The sequence below is a fragment of the Passer domesticus genome, chromosome 5, assembly GCF_036417665.1.
Source record: "Passer domesticus isolate bPasDom1 chromosome 5, bPasDom1.hap1, whole genome shotgun sequence".
Taxonomy (NCBI): Eukaryota; Metazoa; Chordata; class Aves; order Passeriformes; family Passeridae; genus Passer; species Passer domesticus.
The window spans coordinates 5,668,712-5,694,374 of NC_087478.1; the positions used below are offsets into that span (position 1 = coordinate 5,668,712).

A 25,663-nucleotide genomic window follows, 5' to 3' on the forward strand; every position below is an offset into this window, starting at 1 on the left:
AGATTTTCCATTTGCAAAATTCATTTAGCAGCAATTTCCTGTTGTAATTGATTCCTCATGCAGGTTTTGGAACCAGTATCTAATGTCAAGTGCCATGATACAGTTAGTTGGGCAGATTAACAAACAAAAGATCTAATACAGGGCCAGATGATTCCTCATTCTGCTGTGGATACCTAAAATGCTACAGGAAATTCCAGTAAATAAGAAATTCTGGGTGCTACATTACTAGAAAATCTCTGAAGTCTCAGTGGATTTGTAGCCTCTAAGACTGCAACTCCCCTGACTTTTTTACAAGTATTCTGGCCATTTTCTAGTACCTAGACTTTCAAAAAGCTTGCTCACTGTCAGCTTTCAAGGGGATGCAAGACACAGGTTTCTCTAACTCCTTGCTGGGTGTTTGGGGGAGTATTTAGCTCCCTTACTTGTACATCTAGATACTTCTATTTATTACCATCACAGCCTGATGTTTAAGGGTTGGATAATGTTCCACTACAGTAGTTAGATTAGTCTTACTGCACACCTGGAGAATCCTCAGAATCTGGTGAGTGCCCTCTTTGCAATAGATTTAGCACACATTTTGCATTTTCCATTTACCACAGACAATATGCCTTTCATATGATTCATACTAAAGCACCTCATTTGCCACCAGCTACACAGAAAGCACAGTGCAAGAATGTGATTTGGGCAGTGAGGGAGTTTCCCCTGCCAAAAGGACTGGGCTTTGTGTTCAGGTCTTTTGTCTTTACATCCATTCATCCACCCGCAAAACCTGCCAGCCCACGTCCAGTGGTGTTTCAGTCCTGAGGCTGGGGTAAAGTTCAGAGCTCTGGTGGTACTTTAATTTGTTCTGGTTATAAAGCAATTGAAACAGAGCTACAGACTAAATCACTTGAGTTCTGACAGACCTCTGCTATCTTTCCGTTTCTCTCTGAGTGAACTGAAGGGCAGACAAGCACTTCTCTGGTTCATAGGAAGGAGTCTTTGAGCATGTCATGATTGCAGTTCAACACAGAACAAAGCCCAAAGGATATGCTCTTGCCTGCCTGGGTGTGAGCATACTGAATTTAAAAACAATTTTGTAGGGTATATGCTTCATAATTCAGTGCTTTGACCTAAATGCTGCAGCAAGAAGTAGAACAAAATGCAGTATGATTCCTTTTGTTTTGCTTGGATCCTGTCACAAACATGGGTTGTAGTAGTTTCTGATTACAGGCAGCAAAGGTGTGGCTTGTTTTGACTGTTTTTATTAAGTTACACATCAAACTACTACAGGAATAAGCGTAACATCCTGTGTTTGTGGCAAGAAACAATCCCAGCAAGAAGGGCTAGTTACAGCTCTGGGTCTGGCTGTACAATTACTAAGCACTAAGTTATTCACTAGGATGAGCAGACAATAGATTCATAACCCCACTGCTGTTCCTCACAATGAGCCCGTTGTTTGATGTGTATTCCCCCAACAGCCAATATGTGATTTCTATAATGTGCTGCTAATTGAGTCCTCCATCCTGACTCTCTCACTCCATTCTTGTTACATAAAATGGTTTTAATGAAGGTTCAAATCCCTACACATTAATTGCTTCTTTAACATGGCAAGTGCTCTAGAAGTGCAGTTCATTGTTAGTTAGTAGTGCAGTCTGATGAGCTGGTTTGGCTGCTCACATGGCTCCTCATACCTTCATGGCTGATGGGAAAAAAATTAAAACTACAGACCGTAAGAGAGGGGAAACAAGGATCATCTGACAATTATGTTTGATCTGCTCCCACAGTCATGCTTCTAAAAAGAGAACTTTCACAAAACCCACCCTCACTACCCTGAAAATGCTCCCTTCTGGGAACTAGACATTTACCAAACACTCCTTGGTCATTTGCTCTCTGACCCTTTTCCCTCTTCTTGAAGAGCAAAACTTGGAAAGACAATATTTAGAAAGATCTTTAAACCATTCTGCCCATGTTGGAGAATACAGAGAGTTGCATATGTAGAAGCTTATCAGAGGACCAAACCCCATTGGGAAAACGAATGCAAGTTAAAAAAACAACACTGCATATGGATTTCACCTAGGAATTTGCATTTGCATTCATCACTTAGATACTCTCTGGCTGTACATCATACCCCAGAGTCTTGGATATCTGTGCTGGTGCAAACATTACACATTTCTGTGTGCCAAATATTGAGCAGTAGTACCTGCTCCCTGAGTGGGGAGGTCTAGCTTGAGAGCCTTCTGTACCCATTTTGACAGAAACAATGAAAACTGTGCAAAGACATCTTTTTCCTGCAAACAGTGGGAACCCCTTCACTTCAACACAGCCACTGTAGATTTGGTAAATCAAAACATTTAATGCAGCACGATAAAGCACCAAGTGAGAGAAGGCAGGTGCTTACCTGCAAGATGTATGCAGCCAGTTCAAACACCACTTCACTGTCAACCTCAATGAGTTCCTTGAAAGGTGAAGAAAACAAAAAAGAAAAAGAGAGTTGAGCTGCTGTAAGAAGGACATACATCTCCTCCTGACTACTGCATGGTGAAGCATGCAGTGCCAGTTTTCTCCCTTGGCTAGGCTTCAAAGTATTCCCTGTGCTCCTGGAGACAAAAGGGAGGGAGAACCTGCCCACTCAGATATGGAAAAAGCCAAATATTCAGTGTAATGCACTGGTTAATGAAGCATAACCCAGGGATTCCTGGGGGAGGAGTGAGGAGAAGGCAGGTGGAAGGGGTAGGATCAGGGTACATTCTATTTTCTTGTTTGATTTAGTGAAAAGCAGTCTAGGATACAGATTTTCTTTGCCCTCAGATGTGAGCATGGTTCAAGGGAACACAGCTTTGTCCTTGGATCACAGAAGCAAGGAATGAGAATTTGTCTTTGACACACTGAGGTGGTATCAAAGCCCCCACTGGAGTCCTCGGGCCCTTGCAAAAGGTAAACTCACAGGAAAATTAATCATATTTGCTCTTGCAGGATTTGAGCCCTGGTTTTGTCCTTTTCACCCCCCAAGAGCACTGAGGCTGGGGGTGGTTTGAGAATGAGCTGTGACAGCAAGTCTTTTGATAGATCTTCCTTGCTCCATTTTATAGGATCCTGCTACTGATGAAAGCAATCTTGGAGGGTTTTACTTGGGCACCATGGTCACATGAAGAACACAGATGGTCCCAGCATATCCTCTCAGGATTCCTCTGCTGAGCCAGGCACTGCTCTGGCTGAACGTGCAGAATGCAGTCCAAGCATCAAAAATGCTTGAGATGGGAGGCACAAGAATTACTCTGGAGGCCAAGCATGCTATCTCTGACTCTCTGGTCCCTGCCTTTGGGAAGCTAGTGGGCTTTTACTGAGGTACTGTTTAGGTCTCTGTTCTGCAACTAGAACTCCTACATTGTCTCCTATGGACATGGCCCAGTAAACTGGGTCACTGTTCAGCTCATTCCTGTAGTGGTTTTTCTGTTGCATTTATTTAAGCTGCTGTTTTTAATATTTTACTTCATCTGGCAAGAAATGAGTGATCTAAATATAGATCACTGCTGTGATCCATGCTCCAGCCAACTCATGGCCACACCTCATTTACAAGCCACAATTGCTGCATTGGCTTGTCTCTGGCAAAATCAAAAACAAAGGGAGCAAAACACAGGATAAGATCCAGGTGTCCTCGGCTTTCACTAGTGCCAGCTTTTTAAAATAAGTTCACCTCTTTCATAACAACTCCTTGGGGAGTGAAGAGCAGCTCTGCTAAGGGCAATAAACACGCCTTTCCCCTCTCAGCTGAGCTGCCTGAGTCAGGCAGGCACCTGCAGCAAGGACGAGCCTGTGCCAAGGGAAGCGGCTGTGCAAGAGAGGCTGATCCAGCTGCAGGCAGGGCTGGGCTGGGGCTGCCAGGCATATCCCACAGCAAAGGGCAATGCAGAGCAGAACCACAGCACCTTCCCCCTGTCTGGGAGCATCAGGCATGGCACGGACAAACCAGCCCGTGCAACCATGTGTGGATGCTATGGCAAGTCTATACTGGCAGGTGAAGTGGGCCAGAGCTCATTGTCTGGCCCCAAGGGTACCTGGGGTGCAGCAGAGCTCATGACTAAACACTCACCCTCTCTCCCCCTGTCCCAGATGGGGTTTCCACCACTGTGTTGCCTGTTTGGAACAGGTGCGCATCCCTGATCAGTGCCTTGATCTCTGCCTGGGGCAGAGCTAGTTGGCACAGGCCAAAACCCACGCCAGAACGTGCGAGTCATTAAACAGCCTGTCTGATCAAGGGACAGTGCCTGATGCCAAGCCCTGTCTGCTTTGGTAGTAAAAATGTGGCTTGGCTTCTCTGGCAAAAGTGCCTTGCTGGTCCTGTGCAAGGGTTTGGGTGTGTGGGCTCACAAATGTCTCAGTACTCAACAGGGTTGGTGAGTGGGGGCAGTGGGTACAGGCAGAGGAGCACAGCACCCAACACACAGCAGCCCCAAAATAGGCCTCAGTTTTATTTTTTCCCACCCTGAGCAAGGAGATGTTTGAGGATGTGCTTAGTTAACCCTCCCCAAAAACAAGCTCAGTGAGCTTCACGTTTTCTTAGTTCCTAACACCGTGCTAGCACCTCAGACCTCTGTTTCATACACATTGATCTTTCTGGGCTTCAGGGGAGCCAGGGCTGGAGGTATCCATGGGAAGTCCAAGAAGGAAACTTTTGGTGCAACAAGGAAGCTCTCAAGGTTTGGCAGCATGCGACATCATGTGCTAGCTGCAGGAATGACAAGCACTGGCTGTGCTTAGACACCAAATCCCCCACAACATTACATTAAGAGGAATCTGCCAGGCTGGGGTGCTCGCCCTGAGCCTTAGCAGACACTTTGCCCCCAACTTTCAAATTCAGTGCCTTTTTCAATAGCACAGCATGGCTTACTGTGGCTGGAAGTCAAATAGGGAAGGATCTGCAAGGGAGATTGGGACTTCAGCAGGGTTATTTTTGGATAGAGACGCTCAGCTTGAATGTGCAAAGTAATGGTTTCAGGAGAGGTCAGACTAAAATAGACCAACTTAGACCTGTAGGCACTTTGTTTTCTTTATTTTGTTCCTCTCTTCTTCTTATTAAGCTTTCTCCAAAAAAAGAACAACAGTGTAAGCTTTTCCTGGCAGCACTTCAAAAAGGAACTTTCCCCAGGAACCAAAACGTGATGCTCACTGAGCTTGTTGCTGGAGAGGGCTGACTAAGCACATCTAATTGCAGCCTTGCGGGAGAGCAAAGCACTGCACAGCTCAGCTCAGCAGCCCTGCCTAGTTCCTGGGCACTGATAAAAAGGAATTTTCTGGCTTCTGCCCTGCATTTTAGGACATATAAATGTCAAGTGAGGCTCCAGATTTGGTGTAATCTACTTGGCTTAGCAGGTGGCAAACGTGCTGAGGGTTGTGGGATGGAGGAACAATCTCTCCCTAACTACATCTGTCTTTTCCTACCACTTCCTCTCTGGCAGATGGAGGTGAGTCACAGGAATGGCCTCTGCCAGCACAGAGGGAGGTAGGAGGGATCCTCCCAGGGAATCCCAGCTGCTGACAAACCTCTCCCAGTCCCAGACATCCAGCCCACCTGGCTGAGTCTGCACACTGCCAATCTCCACCGCAGCGTGGTCTGGGGCTGGTTGATTTTCCAGACCTCGCCATGTACAGCTGGCTTGTGGCATGAGAGGGATCAGCTTCATGGCTCTGCTCTGGGAATCCTTAGCACATCCAAGCTCAGGATGTGCCAGGACACCTTATCTCTGGCACAGAGTATCTGGCAAGGGGCTGCTCTGAGGGGCACTGCCAGGGACAGCAGCCTGGTCTTCTAGGAGTGGACCAGGGAGGGCAATTACTTGTACAAAAACATTTCTCAGTGCATGGCTTGTTCCTCTACAAGGTGATCTTCGGTGCATACCCACAGACACCTTTACCCCACTCACATATAATCCCATAAACCTCCTGTTCCACAAATCTGAGGTCACTTGACTTGCTCAGCCTGGACAAGAGGCTGAACAGAGACCTCATGATGATCTGGAATGTCCTCACGAGAGGACAGGGAGGGACAGGCACTGAACGCTTATCTGGAGAACAGTGACATGCTGAGGGAACGACACGAATCTGACACATGGTTGGATGTCTGCAAAAGCTTCTTCACCCAGAGGGCGGCTGGGCACTGGAACAGGCTCTCTAGTGAAGCAGCCACAGTACTGAGCCTGACAGAGTTCAAGATGCCTTTGGACAACACTCTCAGGAACATGGTGGGATTCCTTGGCATCATGCGTGCAGAGCCAAGAGGTGGACTCGACGATCCTTGCGGTTCCCTTCCAAGCGAGGCCCTCCATGGTTCCCTGTCCCTCTTCCCTCACACGCACCGCTGCCCCGTCCCCGAAGATGGCGCCCGCGCCGCACTGCCGCCCTCTGCGGGCCGGAAACCCTCACGGCAGCCACTCGGCCCAGAGCGCGTTTTTGACACAAACCCAGACATTTCCTTCTAAATACAAGCCAGTTTGTAATTTTAGCACTGCAGACTCCCTCCTGCCAGCCACAAGAGTTACTTCCAGGACTGCTTTACCTCACAGCCACTCTCTGACAGGAAAGCTGCTGCCAAGTGCAGTGGCAGCTGGAGACAGAGGAGTGAGGGAATGTGTGAGGAGGAGGAGGAAGAGGAGGAGAAGCTTGAATCTGGAATTCCAGGTGTGACCCCTGTAAATTTTGGGGCAGGGAATGCAGATCCAGGTGTCTCAGCCCACTCTGGTACCACCCAGAGCTCCCCAAATCCTCACCTTGTAGATGCAGGACTTGGCGTTCAAGAAGAACAACTCAATGGTGGCATTGTCCTTCAGATAGGAGATGCTTTCAATGTAGAACCTGAAAGGGAAAGCAAGAGGGGTGAGACACTAGGGAACTAGGGCAAAACGTGGAAATGCACTTACTAAATGAAAAATGTGGTCAATGGAGCCATGATGAATGCATTAAAAATGAACTTTCTTCTCTTATACCAGACTGAGGTGGTGAAGGAGGCTTGTGCACACTCCAGGACGTGATCAGTCACCACCACCCCAGCCATGCCAAAGGAACTGGATCATCAAGTGGATGACTTAGGTTCTAAATAATCCTTTGTTTTGTTTTCAAACTTAAGATAAACCTTTATTCTGTTTTTGTGTAAGCTCCACCTTCATTTGCCTTTTTCACCATTAGCATTTCTTCATCACTCCTCTACCCATCGCAACAATTCTGTGCTGTTAACCTGCATCTTGTAAAATATTCATCTACAGAAATGCACTTCTGGGTTCCTTCCCTGTGCCTTTCAGCTCTGCATAAAGCAAATTTTATAAAGGGTTTTTTACATATTAGATCTATGCTCTCACAGTAAGACAGTCGTTACTAACCTTGCGCTGTTTACCAGTACCGTGAGTAACAATGTTAAGTATGACAGGGAATGATAATAATCTAAATTTTTTTGAGTTGGAGTGATTTCTCAGAACTTAGGAGAAAGCTCAAACCCTCAGTGTCAAAAAAATCTACTTGTTTGCATTGGCTGGCTGCCCCAAATATTTGCAATTATGTTGAAAGCCCATGATATGTGTGAATTTATTCAGTACTCCATGTCCTGCCTGCTCTGAAGGTCCGATGTTTTGGCAATGAACCTTGTGAGAGCTTTGTGAAAATTGACTTCTGCCCTTTATTCTGCCTTGAGATCTTTTTTTTTTTTTGGGAAAAAATGCTCTGGATACCGTCAATGTTAATGACTGATCATTCCATAGAGGTATGCTGTGTGTTCCTGTAGTAACAGAGAAAGCCTGGCTATGTTCAGTGAATGTTAAGGTGAATTTTGCATTTACTTAGTGTTTTAGATAAGGAAAATTAAATAGATCATGATGCTGTTTGGTAGTGATCTTCAAATTGCAGTGCAGCGACAGCAACGTTCCTTACATAAATTCCAGTGCTATCGTGCCTTGTCAGAAGCAATTAGAATAGGGAAGGTGCCAGGGAAATGGTGTCTACACCAGGGACTTTTAAAAACCCAAATTCCTTAGAAATCTGGGTTGACATACAGGGTCTAGTTACAGAGAAACCTCACTCTGTGACCCTGCTGTCTGGGAGCAGACAGACCTGCAGACACTCCTGAGGCTTCACACAAGTGCTGAAGGGATTGTCCACAACCAGCTATTTGCAGAGTCCAGGGCCTTAAATGCAGACTTCTTAGGGGCAAAGGTCAATGCTTTGTAGTGCTCCTAAGTGTCTTCTGAAGGCTCCTCAAAACACTTTATTTCCTGATAGGCAGAACCAACTCCTTGCTTAGGGGTTGAGTGAGAGAAACATTTTGTTCATCTGCTGAAGGGCTCCTGTCTGTATAACCCTTCCTTCTCCCACTTCAGAAGAAAAATAAAAATAAAATCTGGATAAAATAAAATAAACCCCAAGAAAACACCAACAACCAATCAAGCCCACAAAACACCAAAAACATTTGAATGTAGTGATGATGAAGCACAAAGATTAATTTTTTTCTTATTTTTTTCTGGTTTTCACTGTTTCACCTCCTGTCCTTAAAGTGGCCACTTTGCAAATAAAGAAAATACTTGCTTTAGAGATGCAAAAATTGATGCATTAAAAAGGATCCTTCTTACTAGACCTGCTCTGTGAGTGCAGCTGGCTTCCCATCTGCTGAACTAATGGAAAATAATGCTAATTTTACACATTCTGTGGTTCTTGAACAATCTTCTCTTCTCATCACTGCTACCAGTGCTCTCCGAGTTATGGTGGTAGGTTTTCTTATTCCAAGGTCAGAAGAAAACGAGAACATTTTTTTCCATTTTGAATCCCAGTGAAGGTTTGCCAAAAACCTTTTTGTTTCAGCAGCTCAAACCCAACCATTCTCACCATCACTAGAGGGCAATATTGCATTTCTTAAGGCTGCAGGGAGCTTTCCCAAGGCTTCCCACATGGACATAGATCGTTTTCTGTACAAAATTAAGTCTCTGGGAGCACAGAGCCTGCACATGATATTTCATCTCACAAAGAAAACCCAATTCTCAAGTGATCTCTAGAGTGGAGAGTGAGCTGGGAAGCTACTGGCTCTCACACATGCACCCAGACAAATGTGGAACGTGTGGACCAGGAAACTGGTGCTACTTAAAAGAAAACAGATTTGCAGAGGGAACTCCTGTGGGATTTTCTGTGTGGCAAGCTCAGAAAACCTGAACTGGAGTAGATTACCCTGAATTCACAGTTGGTGCAGTAACCACAAAAAGGGCAGGGAAAGACACTTTTTTTTGCACTTATGACTAGTTTCTGTCACATCTCCTCCTGTTTGCATCTTTTACAAGCACAGTGAGGGAACCCACACTTTACAATGATCAATGTCAATGACTAAGGAGGCAGGCAGGAGCATCCAGCTGCTAAGGCAATGGAGCAAGCAAACAAAAATCTGGGTTCAATTCCCAACTCGGACACAGGTTTCCTTTGTGACCTTCAGAAAATCATTTAGCTGCTTGGGCTGTTGAGCTGGGCTTAGAAAACAGCCCTCCCTTCTCTGCCCCCCTCTGTCTGTTTTGCCTGTTAAGCTTAGGAGCCTTTGAAGGCGTGTTTCAAGATCATCAGTTTTGAGAGGCAGCTCTCAGATTTCTGTTGAGGACTCCCCAGAGAGCAGCATTCCTTCATGTGATGTGAAGCTGATGTGCCTGGGATATAATGGATAGGTTGGATAGGGAAACAAGCAGCATAGTGTGTCCACGAGCTCTGCTCCACTACCTGCATCTCTTCCAATACACACTCAGCAAATAGTTTTGCCTCCAGCAGCTCCTACAAGAGGTTCCTTGATAGCCAGCAACTGTGCTTGTGAGAAATTAGCTGCCTGCAGGAAGGGGGAACACCCCATGAGACATGGTGAGTGTAAAACCAAAGGAATAATTTTGGAGAAAATTTAAAAGATCAGCCAATGTTAATCTATTTCTGCATTCCTCCTCCCTCCCCACCCTCAGTAACTTGTAATTCATCAAGTACATTTCCTAAGCATTAATTAAATAGACCAGTGAATATTATGCTGGCTAATGAACACAAAGTGCCTATCTTGGCTGCTCCCTCTCAGCAGCAGGGAAATAATAATGAACACTGCAGAAGGTGTCTTGGAAGACTTCAGAAGCTGCTGCATCTGAAACGTTTAAGGCTTTTTAGCTGTGAGGACATCTTGTACTGATCACATTGCTCTCTGTTCAGCATTGGTCAACTCACAACTTTCTCTGAGACAGCTTAAGCCCCCTCCAGCTGATGGTAATTCCCATCGTAACATGCCAAGCACAGACTCACAGTGGTGCTTGTGGAAACTCCTGATCCTTGGGTGAGGGGAAAATGGTACTACCACAATTTCTCCCTTGCATTACACACAGGCCCACCCACCTCTGACTCACGGCTCAGAGAAATGCCTGACTGGGTCCTGGACTCAGCAGTTTGATAAGTTGTTCTTCAGGAGATGGAGAATCCCTTACTGCTGCTGCCAGTCTCATCTGTGAACCCAGGTGTGTGTGTGTGCAGGCGGGCAAATTCAGCAGTGCTGGGAAGGTGTTTGAACACTAGTGCTCTGTCCTTGCAGTGGGAATGGAAGAATTCAGGACTGCTAAGCACCTGAGCTGGTGGGATGCTTGTGTGCACAGTGAGAGAAAAAATGAGCAGCACTCCCGATCTCCATACACCAGAAGAAACTGTCAAATACAAAATATTTATCATTGCCTCTAACACTTAGCCCTAGGCATATCTTGTCAGCCTGAACTTGGCCATCTATCACCTAGCAAAGACCAGGCTCTCTGCAGTTGAGTTGCTGACTGGGCAGATAGACTGTCATAGCATTTGAGAGCACAAGCCCATGCGTTTACTTCCAAGCAGAACCTGCCAAATGGTAAAAATATTTCACTGTGATCTTCAACACAATGGTATTTCAAAACATGACCACAGCAAATGGATGTCTTGTCTACTCCAGGTGTCTGTCTTTCCTTTCACTTTTCTTGTGAAGTTTGAGTCTGGTGGGAGCTACCTAATCCAAAAGACTTCTATTCACATCTTCCCCAGCTGGTTGACTCTGATGTGGTTAGGACACAGCTGTCAGCAGAGCTCAGTAACCCTCTCAGTGCACTACCCCTCATTTCATTCTTACAAAGGAATGGGTAAAGGAGAACACCTCTTTTCTCCCTCATCCATCCTGGGGTCTGGCTCATTATCCCTCACCACGTCATTCAGAAACCTCGGAGGATAATCTGAAAAATATGAGGCCATTTGCTAACCAGGAAAAGAAAAATCGTATGTGTCAGTATAATGGACTTAAATGCAGATGTCATTATATCCAGTGTCTCATGCTAAATGAGTATTCTGACCAGCACAGGCTGCACAGCTCCTTTTATGTTCCAGCCCTGTTTGCTAATAGCCATGGGTACACACTTTTATGTGCTGACACTTAAAAGCAGACAATGCTCATGCTAAATAGTTGGCCTGTTAAGTAATCAGTCAGGAATAAAAATCAGATAAAAAGCTCCATTTAGCTCCCCTTCTGCATTCATTTTGCTTTGGATCTCATGTCATGTCTCCTGTGCCTGTGCCATGCTCAGGCCCCACCACATCCAGCACCTGGGATTGGTATGCAGGGGACAGGAGGCAGCAAGAGAGACCTGTGTCAACTTTTACCTCATTGCAGGGGAAACCATAAGACTGGAGGTGAATTTGATTCCAGAAATATAGGGAATCACAGTGAACAAGATAAAAATCTGTGGATATCTTTTAACCTGAGCCTGTCCCCTCTCTCTTTCTCCCCAGCTGCTCTATATTATGAAGTTTTCTGCATCTTTATCTACTGTCAATCAATTTTTCTTGGTGCTTCTAAAATGTTGGCCCATTGAAGCCCTGGAAAACTATGTGCTTTGGGGATATTTGCTCATTCCTATGCCTCATCTTCTCCGTGTACAAAATACTTAGGAATCTGCTTTGGAATATATAGAGACCAACTCTCTTCATCTCTTCTAGGCTGTATTTGCAAAATACCAAGTGCTCCAGTATGAACATAGAGAAGGGAAGGAATCAAGGTGGAAGTGCAGCTAGATTCCTCCCTCATATTTGTTTACAGCATCAAGAAAAGACACTGACCTGAGTATAGTAAGCCCTCTGCCCGCTACCCACATGGGGAACGCAGCCTGCCCAAGCTATAAAAGCAGCAACCAAGCTCCACCACTGCAGTGTCCCCTGGAGCTTAGCTTGGCTTACAGAAGGGCATCTTTGCACAAAAAGATGTGGTTTTGCTGCTCCTCTTGGCTTAAAGTGATGTGCTTATCTGTCCCAAATATGAGGTGAGGTGAGTGTCTGGATCACAGCAGCACACTGCCTTCCTCCTCTTTTCCATCAGTCACCAGGGGAATTGCCCCTCAGTCTCCTGAGCATCAGCACAGCCCTTTCCTGCTCTTTGGTCACTGCCAAGAGTCCCCTCTAATCTTGGCTATTGGAGGTAACTTGCTGGGTACTGTACTGCATAACACAACCCCTCTGCATTTAGAGAGCATCTTTTATCTAAGGATTTCAGACCATTTTAGGAATAGAAATGCCTCCAGCTGCCCCATGTGTTGTCAGCAGCACATGAAGGAATGATTTGTCTGTCAAAGCTGGCATGAGGGTCACTTATTTACTGACTCAGCCCTTGGTCAATGCCATGGTGACAGGACCCCTCACAGCAGACCTTCCTGCTGTGCACTGATGACAGCCCATCACACCCACTGGTGCAAGGTATGAACACACAAATTGCAGTGAAAACAGAAACAATGTCTGCATGACTTTGACCCAGTCAGAGAATCTGTGTGTAGGCACTGACACAGCTATTGCAGCTTGATCCAAATTAGCTACAAATCCTACACTGACAGAATCCATCATTTCTTCATGGTACCTATCATGCAGTCTAAATGCTTCCCAGAATTAGACAAGACAATGCTGCCAGCATCAACACATTCAAAATGTGGCTCAAAATAACAAGTTTTCAGAATGTTGCTTTTTCTGCCCCCTCGGGTAGCTGAATGGAAAGGAAAAACAACTTGTCCCCTTCTCTCAACACAGCTCACTTACACAAATATATTCCTAGTTAAGCAGAAAACAGAAATGATGTTATGGGACTCAAGAGCCAGACTGCTATTAAGATGTGTGTGTAATGGATGGCTCAGCTCAGAGCTGTGTGCTAAGTAGCAGAGCCCCATTAGTTCCCTTCCTCAAGCAAAGGTCGGTTTTCACACAAGTAAATCTTCTGACTGGACAGAAGTTTCTCATATCTCTAAAGAGCCTCTGAGGAGCACAGCCTCCCCGCAGGCAATTTATTACACCTTCCCCCGGGTGAACAGAGCAGGGGGCCACCCTGGGAAGGCTGCAATAAATTGTCTGCAGGGAGCCTTGTCTTCCAGCACAAACAAGGTCTGAGTGGCTGTATTTATACGCCGTGGCTGGCTGGGAGGACGGGGTTTGCAGGGCTGCGGGCTTTTGGGATCTTCCTGCTTAGCATACACACAGCTGGTGCACACCAACCAGCAAAACACATGCTGTGCAAAGAGATCTGGGCTGTGGCATGAGCTTTATAGACAGAACAGCTCACAGGAGCTCCTGAAAGCAGCTTGGTGGAACTGGCTTGATTATGTGGGTTCTGTATTCTGGTTTTTTGCTATTGTTTCTACAGCATCCACAGCAGTGCACAGAGATGTAGAGCTATGGTGTGAGCAGGAGATGGCTCTTTGTTTCCCCTTATATGTAGCACAAACTCAGGGAGTTTCTGGCTCAGTAGTGGTTCTGGCAGTGCGTGAGGAAGACAGCAGAGCTGCAAGGAGCTCTGGGAAGAGACAGCTAGCCATGAGAATGTGGATGGACCACCCCAAGGTGCTGAAACATCTCAGGGCAGTTCCCTGAGCTCTCCTGGGATGATCAAGCTCCATGGCAAACTGGGGTCTGGCACTGCCCTCCTTGCAGTGCAGAGGGCTATGAACAGGACAAAGGAAGAGCAGAGGAGCAGAGTGATTTGTATATGTGTAATTTTGCCCCAGCAACTGCTCCTGGGTGGCAACAGGTGTAATGAAGCTTGGGTGAGAGCAAATTCTGCCACTTCTCTTCCTCTACCCTGGCTGCAAATTTAATGTGTTTGGTAATCTGTTCATGCATTTCTCCCAGTCCCTGTAAACCCCAGTTTGACACCATGGGGCAGAAAGAGAGCTGTCTGCTCCTTCTCCCTCCTCAGAGGGAAGAGACAAGAGCTGGTGATTCCCTCATTCCCTGCGTGCAGCAAAATGTTGGACCACCACATACCCTTCTCTGGTGTGGAAAATTGTGGATGGAGGAACGCAGCCCATTATGTGCAAGAGAAATAAATTGCTGAGATTAATTTTGTGTGGTTCTATTCAGCTCTTCCTGCCAAGGCAGGCTGCTGTCATCACAACCCCTAATCTGTTTTCTTGGAGAGAAGCAAAGCTGAGTGGATGTGAGTGGCATACACAGCCATGGTCTGCTGGGATCCCACGTTAGTCAGCTGGGGAAGTTGGGAGCAGGATGCTCTGAATCTGCACCCCATAAGTGTCTCTGGCCCATGAGTGAGGCAGAAATGCATTCCAGTGACAAGTTCTAAGGTCCAGCCAGCCCTATGAAGAACAACTGTCTCTCCTCCTTCCCAGGTCAGCTGTTTTCAAAGGGCCTCTTGCTGCTTTCACTGTTAGCATTAGTCCTTTTCTAATGGAATACAGGTTTAAAGATGCCTACAAAGAAGGGCTGAAAGACTAAAATAGCATAAGGCCTCATTAACAGCTGACATCTGGTCCAATTCCATTTAGATAGCCAGGTGAAACCATGTAGATAGGAAACACTTCCTCAACCCTGGCTGTGCCAGCCTGCTGGAAATAATAATTTTAAATTTATAGACTTGATAGGACAGAGGGATGCACCAAGTGAATGTGCCTACATCTGAAGAGGGCTCTGAGGTCAGAGAAGAGACACAGGTTTTTTAAGCCTGCAACTTTTGAATTCCAAAGCAGTCATCTTTGGATGAGTCAGATGAAATAAGTCAGATTAATTGCTCCTGAAAGGTGACTATTTCTTTCCAGTGGTTATATGGGGAGGCTGCACTAATTAGCTGTGACATGGAGCTGTCTGCCAGGTAAAGATCTCAGCTCTGGTGTGGTGAATCTCATCTCAGACTGCCCACCTGCCCCACTTGCCTCAGACCTGGACCACCGCCAGTGCACACAGAGCTGTGTTCCTTCAGGTTAAGGGGCACAGACACCCAGGAGCTTTGCACTCTGTGTTTCATTGCCAGTCTCTTATTTAGGGCCACTTTGTTCTGTAGTAACTGTGGCAACCTGGCAAAATGTCTGGCCTCAATATTGAGAGTCCTGAGCCCCCACAGCTCTCCTGCTGACTTCAGTCTAGCAAGTACATATGAACACATGCCAGATGTTGCTGAACACAGGCATTCCTTTGTGGGAATACTGCCAGCCCATAGATACAAACTCTGCCCCACAGTGTATTTGAGTATTGAGGATTTATTTCACATTTTGTTCAATGCCCTTCTGAAAGAAAAGCCTTTCCATGTGAGACATATTCTGATTTAGTGTGACGACTTCTGCAGTGAGTTGTCACTGTTTAGCTGGTGGAGTTGCCCTGAGAACAAATATATTCGTTCCTGGGAAAAGATACACCAGTGGAGTGAATTTTATTTGCTAAGCTTGTTCATATAAATTAACAGCATGACAAACATACAGAATATAAAGAGATCAGACCCATGCTGGTGGTTCCTTTGCTAAGGATTGCTAATCTCACATGGCCATTGTTTGAGGATGAGAACTCACTGCAGAGCCTGGCCAACTTTGCTTTCCATGAACAAACACCGTGTCTGTGCTCTTGTTCTCTCTCACATCAAAGCTTTACACAAAAGGAGTAACTCTGCCTTCTTTCTGTCTGTATGAGTCCGAGTAAAATGCTTTCTTCCCAGCCAAAAGGATGTGCCTATACCTGAAACCTGCAATCTCTATTTACCTCCTTTGCTGCCCAGGTCTCCACACTGTCCTTAGGTTCCTGTACTTTACTCCAAGGTTCATGTTGTGAGGTACATTTTCTCTGTTCTCTTCTGGCCTCAAAACGCCTCTGTAAAATGAGGCAAACCCTCATTTCTTCATCCCCATCCTTTGCTTCTCCTAGACTTCAGTGATGACTCTCATCTGGCTTGTAAACCTTTTAAGGCAGGGAATTAGCCTCACCAACAACCAAGCAACCAGGGCTATAGGAAGCCATCCAGGGAAGCTAATTCTAAGGTGAGAACCAATATCACTCCCATTCTGTTGCCCAACATCCCTCCTCCCCTGCAAGACACACTTGGCACTCCCTCTTGCTTTCATGTGTGTCTTTAGAGCTATGTAAACAGATATTAGAAGTCTTATAAAATAATATTGCACAATACCCATGGGGCAGTTCACAGCTGCCCAAGAGTTCTGATTGCTTCCTAGATTCCTATGCTGTTCTCAGTGGAAAGCTTTCATTGAAGCACTAGATGACAACCTGAAGACAGGGAGGCTTCAGTAGCTGTGTAAATGAACAATGGAAGAAGCAAATTCTTACAAACCAATGCTAAAAACATCCTTCTAAAATCCCCCTCCTTTGACACAGTGCTGTGAAATTTTTGGTCTTTGATAACGGAAGAGAGGAAAGACACTGGAGATCAGTGTTCAACAATGTCAAACCCCAAGGAAATGTGTGTCAAAAGACAAAGCTTCAACAGTGCTGCAGAGATTTAAAAAAGGGAGGAGAATTTCACACTGCAAAGCTTGTGAAACTTCCTATTTTTGGCACGGTTCTTTCAAGAAGCCTTTTCTTAAGAAGGCAGGCTTTTCTTTAAATGTACTTTTAGAGCAGGCTAAAATCTGTGGCATCTTTGGTGGGCATGCTGCCCTTCAACATTGCAGGAATACTGAAGGTAAAAACCATTTGATGGTCACATTAAAGGTGAAAATGTTTTCACTGTAGATTCTCCTCTTCACAAACTACCCTTTACTTTTCTTGCCTGAGGCTTAATCTCTTCAGTAGTTATGCAGTGTGATTGAACTGTACATTTACTTCAACTAGAGGGAAAAACCCACACAATTACTAAATCCCGATGCAATAAACAGAATTCTGTGTCATGAGCATCTGGCACATCCAGTTACTTGTATTACTTGTATCTCCCCATTTAGGACTCTTAGCATCAACCTAAGCTTTGTCAGTTACTTGGGAGAGGTAATGCAAAAAGGCATCTGCAACCACAGGAAAGCCTTTACCCTTGACATAGTAAGTGTCATGGACGTGAAGTTTCTTACAAATTAGCACATTTGTGATTAGGTATAGTACAGCACTAATTATCTCTGCTTTCTGCCTGATGGCAGCAGGGGAGAGGGAGCATTCTGTTTATGAATGGCTCTGCAAGCTGCTGCACACCCCCAGATTGTGAAAATAAACCCCTGTCTATTGGTGGGTCTCTTTAGAACTTTCCTTTAGCCCTTGCTTTAGTTCCCAAGCCAGAACTGAAACCACTGGGTAATAGATATGTGGGGCCTTTCCATCTTTAGCCATCTGGCTGGAGTCGGTGTCTTCAATTGCCTTCTGCTCAGATCAGATTTAGGGATGGACATGGGAACTCCTTATGTGCTGGGAAATTTTTTCAATTTCTGTCAGCATTGACATCCACAAGGGAAATAAGCAGTAGAAAAGGCACATAAGTTAATGCCCGTTCCTAACTCTTGAGGCATCTGGCTCCCAGTCCAATCCAAATTGTAACTCAGTGTGACGACCCACTCATTACTGCCATCAGTAAGAGTACAAGCCCAGAGTCAGTCTGGTTTTCACACATGCGGGCACTGAATGCTGAGTTGTTCCCTATGGATTGAGATTCCAGAACAGGAGGGGTCACTCATTCACTAGCTGTTAGATGGATTTGTATCCTAGGATGCCTCTTGGCTGGGATCCCACTACAATGACTGGTCTCCACTGTGCTGCCAACTTTCATAAAACAATACAGATGGCAATATTTATGCTTGTTGAGTGGTCTTTGAAATGAATATGAGAGTGGCTCAGTAGCACAGGCTTTCACACATTTTACCGTTCTACTCCTAAGCCCAGCACTTAGCTCTTGCTCACTCAGGGCTTTTCCTGCTTTCCATGGGATCCCTGTCTTAGCTCAGACTCCCCAGTTTGGCTCCTGGACAAGATATCTGTTAACTGACTGGTCATGTTTTTATTGAGCATCAACATTTTTGTGCAGCTCTAAGCACAGGTGGATCTGGATCTCACATGCTGAAGGTGCTCAGCTCTAGATCTATCCTTATGGTTTAAAGCACCCAAAACATGGACTAAATTCTTCTCTTGGGAGATATCAGGCTAATTCTGGACTCACAGGGCTTTGTGCAGTCTTGATTTGTCCTAAGATCTACCCACCACTAAATACGGGGCCATAACAGAACAAAGAATCTCTTCTCCTGAAAAGCCTGCCTTGTAATGGAAGTTAAATGAATGACAATCACTATGTGGAGGGAAAAAAAAGCTTCACTCAGGGGAAGAAACTCAAAAGTAGGTCTTCATTTTTTGTGGGTACTATGGAATGAATGAGAGTGATGTCAGATGTAATATAACACTGGAGTGGAAAGCCTAACAGAAAAAGACACAGTTACGCTGCTCTGGCTTGTTCTAGACATGAGCTATCCATTAAAAGTAAGTCAAAACCCTCAACTTAATTTTGTACATATGCCATCCCAGCCCCTGGCCTCTCTCTGGGCGTTTCAAAGCTGCAGGAGCAAATTTGTCTTCTCAGAAAATATCTCCCTTGGAGGCAAAGGCACTGTGTGCATAAAAGCACTGGCAGCTTCCAGCAGCTTCCAAACGCTAACAGTTCCTTGTAAAAATCCCAGATGAAGTTTGAAGCTCCCAAACTGCCATAATCTCCATTAAAACTTTTATAGTCTGGTCCAGCCATGCAGAAACCAACAGGCTGCCATAAAATGCCATCATTTGCTATTTGTGGGTAATTCACTGTAGCACTGAGTTCAGAGGGTGAATATGACAGAGCTGTACAGGGATTAATTTGGTCTCTGACAGAATGCACACTGTGGACACGATCCAGAGGAGACTGATGGCTCACCAGTGAGGAAGTGAGTGTTTTCCCTGCAGGTTGCTGGCTCAAGTGGGTTATCCTGGCAGAAAGAGGGCTTTGTTCTGCCACCCTACTCAGCTTGGACTTTCCAGTTCAAAGCCCACAAGTAGAAGTGTAAATACATAACATCTGATCTTGCCCTCATACAACATTTCCCTGTGGACAGCTATGGATCTCACTGTGGCTACTACTTGTTTACATTTGAGAAGAGTTTGCAAAGCCAAAGAGCTCAAAAGAAACTTCTGTGGAAGTGTTTGTTTGCCCACAGGTGTTTCTGAGAAACTGACAGCCTCACTTCCTGGCCTCCAGGAAACAGGCTGTCTGTAGCTGTATCCCATGGGAAGGGCTTGCCATCAGGCACTTACCTGACACAAAAGTACAAAACAACCGGTCCTGACTTTTTGGGGAAGTCATGTTCCAGCACCCGGCGGTCCAGCTGAAGCCAGTTCAAGTGTCCCCTGGCAAGAGAAGAGACAGTTTTTAGCCTGGCACCAAAGAGCTTTCTCACTCCTCACAGCAATGAGGTCTGAGGTGTTACGAAATGTGAACCAAAATGTGTGCTATTTGCCCTGGACTATTGAATGATATTTGAAAAACACACAATAAATGTTTGAGGAGCAGAGGCGATATCATCCTGGCATTGTTTCAGTCTGCGAATCGAACTGCTAAAGTTCAATCTGTCAGGGTGAAAGCTGGCAGCACTGAGCAATCAGGACAGCCCAAAATGTTATAAGCTTCACCTTTTTATTAGAGGCCCCTGGAGCAGTTGTATCATTAAAAGTCTGTCAAGATTTTCATTAGAAATCCTTATGGTTAAGAGTTTCCACGATGCCTGCAGTATTTCACTCAAGGCTAAACCTGACTCTACAGTCTCAGACAGTTTATTTACCACCCACATGCCTGCAATAGCCTTTCTAGGTTTGCCCAGCCCTCCTTTTTCCCTCTTCAGAGAGCTCTTGAAAAACAGCTGCTCCATGAAGCGTTCCAGCTACAATTACCACATGCTGCTTTTCTTTCGCCTAGATGGTACCTGTCGTTATTTTCTCCTATAATTTATCCATTCCTGCCTTGCTGCTGGAAGCTTTGCTGGGCAGGAGCTCTGTTCTTTGTCACGTTCCCCACATTGTGGAGTGCTGTGTGTGCATGAGAGGTACCTTATAAATACCATTATTTGTATTACAGGGGCATCTCATCCCCAGCTGAGATAAAGGCCCTGTTAAATTAGGCACTGTGGGAATACCTAGGGTGACATTCAGGCCCCACTGAAGCTGGCCAGATTTTTGCCATTGCCTTCAGTGATGCTAGGGTTGCATCCTGTGAGCTTTTGGCTGTTGATTTCAGTCAGACCAGATTTCACCCAGAGGGAGAGGCAGCCCTTGCCTTCAGTACTCTGCTGTCTAGACAAGCATGGGGAGAGAGAGTTGAAATGATTTGGGGGAGAATCTTGCAGCAAATAAAGCAGGAAATGGAACTCAGATGTCCTGAGCTTTATTCCAGTGCCTATTCACGAGCTCATGATAATCCTCAAGAATAATTCTTCATTCCACTGAAAATGAAAAAAAAAAAGAAAAAAACCCAGCCTGCTTTAAAAAAAAACCAAACATTAAATTACCTTCTAGGATTGCCACAAGCCTTAGCAATGTACCCTGTGTACAGCAAAACCACTCAGCTTTCACAAGGGTTTTCATGTACATGAGCTTTGGGCAACTGAGAAGCCCTTTCAGAAAGTAAGCAATGACACCCCTGTAGCAATTTAACTGGATTTACAGGCCCCCCAGTCCATCTTTCCCAGAAAAATAAATAAAGGAGAAAGTAGCACCTTCAGGGGGCTTTGAATCACCTGGCTTCAGTGGGAATTTCTGTACTGCTGCCCTGCTTAGGGAGGTGCAGAAGAGGACGGGCAGCTCTGGAACCCTGCTGGGACATTGTGTGTGCTCCCCTGAGCACAGCACGCTGCTTCAAACCCAGGGGCTCCAAATTACTGAGCTCCACCCATCACTCTTGAGGGCTCAGGATCAATATGTTAAAAAAGAAGCTCTCCTCAAATTTTGCCATGTCAAAATCAGGCATTCAGTTTAAGCAGCCTGTGCATCTGTTTTGTAAAAGTACCAAGTCTCAACTATGTACAAGTGATACATGTGGAGTCAGGGACTTTTCAGACTCATCCTGGACATCTTCTGGTGTACAGAAAGAACAAAGCTTATTTTATTCCCTGCTCTAGACACCCATGTGTTTCCCTCCAAGATATTATAACTTTCAGTCAGCTTTTTCTCTAAATAAAGTTTTAAAATATTTTTTCTCTATTTTTTTCACTTTAGGTAAAGAGCAGCGTATACTGTGCATTAGGGGCACAGACTTGCTGGCAGTGTGTCTACTGGAAAAGAGTGATTTTCAAGCCAAACTGGTCACCTCATATGTCTCCACTGCAGTACAGGGGCTGAGGACAAGTCTGCCCAGCCTGGGATCAGGGTGAGGATTGCCATAGTAACTCATCTGGATGTAGGAACTAACTGGTCTTGCTCTGTGCAGGATGCATAGCTGGGCATACAGCAAGATGCAGGGGGTTTCCTTCCATCATTTCTGCTGCTGGCATGCTAGTGTGAGATCCATGCACCATTCCCTGTTGTTCAGCACAGATGTGAACTTTAACAAGGTTTGGCTTTTAGAAGGCAGATACTCCAGGCTGTCAAAAAATAATCCCCATGGAAAGACTCTCAGCCTGGGTACCAAAAAAATTACAGGTATCTAGCTTTCCTGCTACATACCCCTTCTTGAAATCTGTAATTTTACCTTTTTTTTTGGTCATGAAGTGCTGTTATGTTGCTTTTAACAGGCCTCAGGAAGGCTGAAATTAGCTGTGAAGGCTACAGTTACATGTGGGATTGAAACTAGCCATGCTAACCCATGCCCAGCCTAAGCACAACCTGAGCCTTTACCATGTAGCCATGGTACAAAATGCTGTCAGAGCAAGGAAAAGCCCCACTAAACCTGACATCCTATGCTGAACCTGTCCAGTTGCATTTGTATCAGCAATGCAGCAGCCACCAGCAGCTGATGGTGTTACACACCAGATCCCACTGAGGGCGAGCTGCTGACAATGGACTTACTGTCTACCTCCGTGTTTATTCAACAGCAGTGTCTGGGTTTGCACAAGGAAAGGTTGAGAAGCCATGGTACACAGAACAAAAAATCACTTCAAGGTATTTCTTATTTTGAAAAGAGTTGCTCTTTTCATTCTCGGTGCATTTTAACAGGTTGGTATAATCATATATATACACATATACATACCAGTTCCACATTTATGTTGTTCACGTACACAGTTCTGAGTACTGGATTGTCTGATCTTCCACACTGGATAACACATTTAATTGACACTGAGCTTTTAGGTTGAAGAGTTTCATTAGTCTCATCTGCATGGAGCTTAAATCCAAAGCTCCTTCAGAGGAGGAAGGTCACTTAAATCCCTGCCAGGAGCTAACTGCTCACTGTACTCAATTACTACTTACAATCTTTCATCACTGGGGGCTTCTGCACTGCAGATTGTCACCTAACTCCTTGTTCTCAAGCGTGCATGTCTGGCACGTAGAGAACAGCAGCAGTGAGCAGTCCCTGGTATCTGCCTGTGAATGTGGGCTATCAGGGAGCCAAACTCCCATGCCATTGCACCACAGAACGCTTTGCTCTGGAATCTGTCTTCCTGTTGTCAGCAGAACTATTCATGGAGCACAATCCCATGTAAGACAGGGAAAAGTATGGGAATATAACCCTAGGCATGTAGTAATCCTGACAGTTTTCATGGACCAATTTAGGCAGCTTGCACTGGGATCCCATTCATACATGCCCATGTCTAGCTGGATTTCCTTCACTGTTCAATTTAGAGACACAAAGTAGCTTTTGTTTCATTATCACCATCAATTTGTTCATTGAGATATTTCTATCAGTGTTTTCAGAAATAATGCTGCAAACAGTTTTGGGAGACCTATAGGGAGGTTGAATACTGGAAGCCAGATAATTTTCCTCTGTTGGTTGTACTCATGTTGGCAGTTAAACTGGTGTGTCAATAACAACCACATAATCACTTTAAGGAAAAAAACCTGGGTCCATTTAGGATACAGACTGAGTATGGATTTTGGTGCCCAGGGTCCATTTTGTTGATTGTGTGCAGTAGTTCTGTTTTCTTTTATAAGTAAAGAGTGGCACATCAATGAGTGCTTTGCCTCCAGGTGGTTCTGTTTATACAGTTTTACTGCTTAGTGTCCAGTTTTCTGAAAAGTGGATCCACATTGATTTGTGTTATAAAGGTATTTGGGCCAATAAACCAACTCACACCCTTTCAGTGTCAGACTCATTCAGAATTTAATGGACATTGAGAAACACCAATTCATATAATATAACCCACAAAAACTATTTGTATTTCCATCAATTGCAACAGAAACAAAAAACCCTTTAAGCTCACAGATTTACTCAGTTACTTTTGAAGGGGCTGAGAAGCTCAGGAGGCCATAAGAGTTTAACTCTACAAATTTTGCAACATAGTGGAGTTGGTGATAAAGGAACTGGTCTAGTGCCAGAGCGGGACGTTATTCTCTGAGCTGCATCCTCTGTTGGACCAGCTGTTCAACCAGGATGTGGGACACCTGGCTCTGCCACATGGCTGGAGGGTAAAAATAGGCCTCTCCCAGCTCCCAGGGATGAGAGGATATTCCAGGGAAGGGTGCTACCCTGCTCTGTGGGGAGCTGTGGGATGTAAAAGTTGGTCACTGTCAATAAGGACAAGTGAGGGATGTGGAAACCCAGCCCATGGCCCAGTTGGGGAGTCTGCAGTGAACAGAAGGTTAATCCTGGCCATTTGCTCTTAGTGAATGCTGGAGCAGCTGATCTGAAGGGAAAGGGTGGTTAGTGGAGATTCATAACCAGCTGAACTAAAACCCAAGCTCTTCCCCCATCCCTTTTCACTTTTAATCAAGCAGGATATTGCTCTTCTGGCTTCCTGTGAAGCTTGGCCCCTGGTGCTGTACAGGGACACCCTTTTGACCTGTGCTCTCCTGCAGTTAATGGCTCAGGCTGTAAAAGGTTCCCATGATCACTAAAATAGGAGGCGTTATTCTCCCCTCCGTAATAGTCTGACAATCTAATTTTAGTCACGCTGAATGCAGTAATGACCCTATATTATCACAAGAAACTATTAAGTTGCCAGCGCAAAGGTTGTTCCTATTGATTTTCTTCTAAGGTTGTCATGATAGAGCACAACTAATGAATGGAAATCCCCAGTCTAAATAATTTCTAAATAAATTACTCTCATAGAGCTTTTACTCTTAAACAGAAGAATTGATTTAATACTTCAGTGGCTTTTCTTCTTTCTAAACTTGCCATTTAGCCAGCCCCAGACTACATTTGTGAACCAGGCTTGTTCTGTTTCAGCTGGTTATGAGTCCCCTTCAAGTAAAGCACATGGAAGCTCAGTGGAGAGTGAAGAAGTCCCTGAGGGCCTGTGTCACAGAATTGGAGGGTTTCTTTTTACATTCCTGGTCTGTATTAGGTAAAGATTTGGGTTATGTGCCCTGCAAACAAACATTAAGAGACTGTTTTTACTACTTTTTGAAGAAAGGGGATTTTTCAAACTTCCAGTTCACATTGCAGGTTAAGATCTGTGGCATAGACAGTCCAGTTTATTTTCTGAAGCTGGCTTGGGCCATCTATTTCCAAGACTCCACCCAAGGCCCCAGGTATATTGTTTGGCTGTGTTCAGTCAAATAAAACAATTTCTGATTGTGCCAACTCTCTTCAAAGCATTTTACAACTGCAGAGAAAATATTTTTGTCAGGATTATTTTCACAGCATTGAGGAAGCCTCAGTGCAAATGTCAGTCACTACGGGACAGCAGAAGGGCTTCAGACCAGCTAGGACTTAATGCTTATTTTTGGGCTGCACTTCCTTGACTTAGTGAGGTTGTCCCCAAATCTTTCATCTGGGCTGGCTAAGCATCTCCTGAAAAGCACTCAGCTTCATCTAGAGGTCTGAAGGTGACCAAGTGAGTGGGTGCCACCACCTAACCCTTTGAATCCTGCCTGGACCATGCACATCCATCCGCATCTGCTATGTAGCTTCAAGCTCTGCCAGCTCTCACACTTCCTCCCTTGGCTAACCCAGATCTTTCCTCACCCAGTTAAACCTGGAAATTGCAGGGGGGCTGGGTCTCTCTAATTGCTGACACCTCCTCATTAGCTTCCATTGCTCTCCCAGGGGAGCCCTGTGCCCACCCAGCTGAACTGAGAGCTGGGGCTTGCTCAGCTGCTCTCTGGTTACAGTTTGAGATGTGCTTTGTTTCTCACCGGTGCTCTTGGGACTTGGGCTGTTAAGGGAACATTTTTTGTCTCCTGTGTGCTGTGGCTTCCCTGCATGGCTTTCCTGTGCCTCTCAGGCAGTACCCACTGAGTAACTTGTTTCTCCAAGAATAACCACTGTGGTAGGAGCAGTTTCCTCCTCCTGCTTTGTAAAAGGCAAGTGCCTCCTACTGTTTCTCCTTGGAGGATT

The 25,663-nt window shown here is 45.3% G+C and overlaps 1 protein-coding gene across 8 annotated transcripts in view; it reads right to left on the reverse strand.

Annotated features, from left to right (window-relative positions):
* FRMD4A (FERM domain containing 4A) overlaps positions 1–25,663 on the reverse strand; it is a 356,537-nt gene that overhangs the window by 70,261 nt on the left and 260,613 nt on the right. For all 8 annotated transcript variants that reach the window (XM_064421808.1, XM_064421806.1, XM_064421809.1 and 5 more), the window contains 3 exons: positions 19,495–19,587; positions 6,747–6,831; positions 2,381–2,437 (listed from right to left, as the gene is read on the reverse strand). In XM_064421808.1, coding sequence (XP_064277878.1) covers positions 2,381–2,437; positions 6,747–6,831; positions 19,495–19,587 — 235 coding nt within the window. The remainder of the gene's footprint in view (positions 1–2,380; positions 2,438–6,746; positions 6,832–19,494; positions 19,588–25,663) is intronic.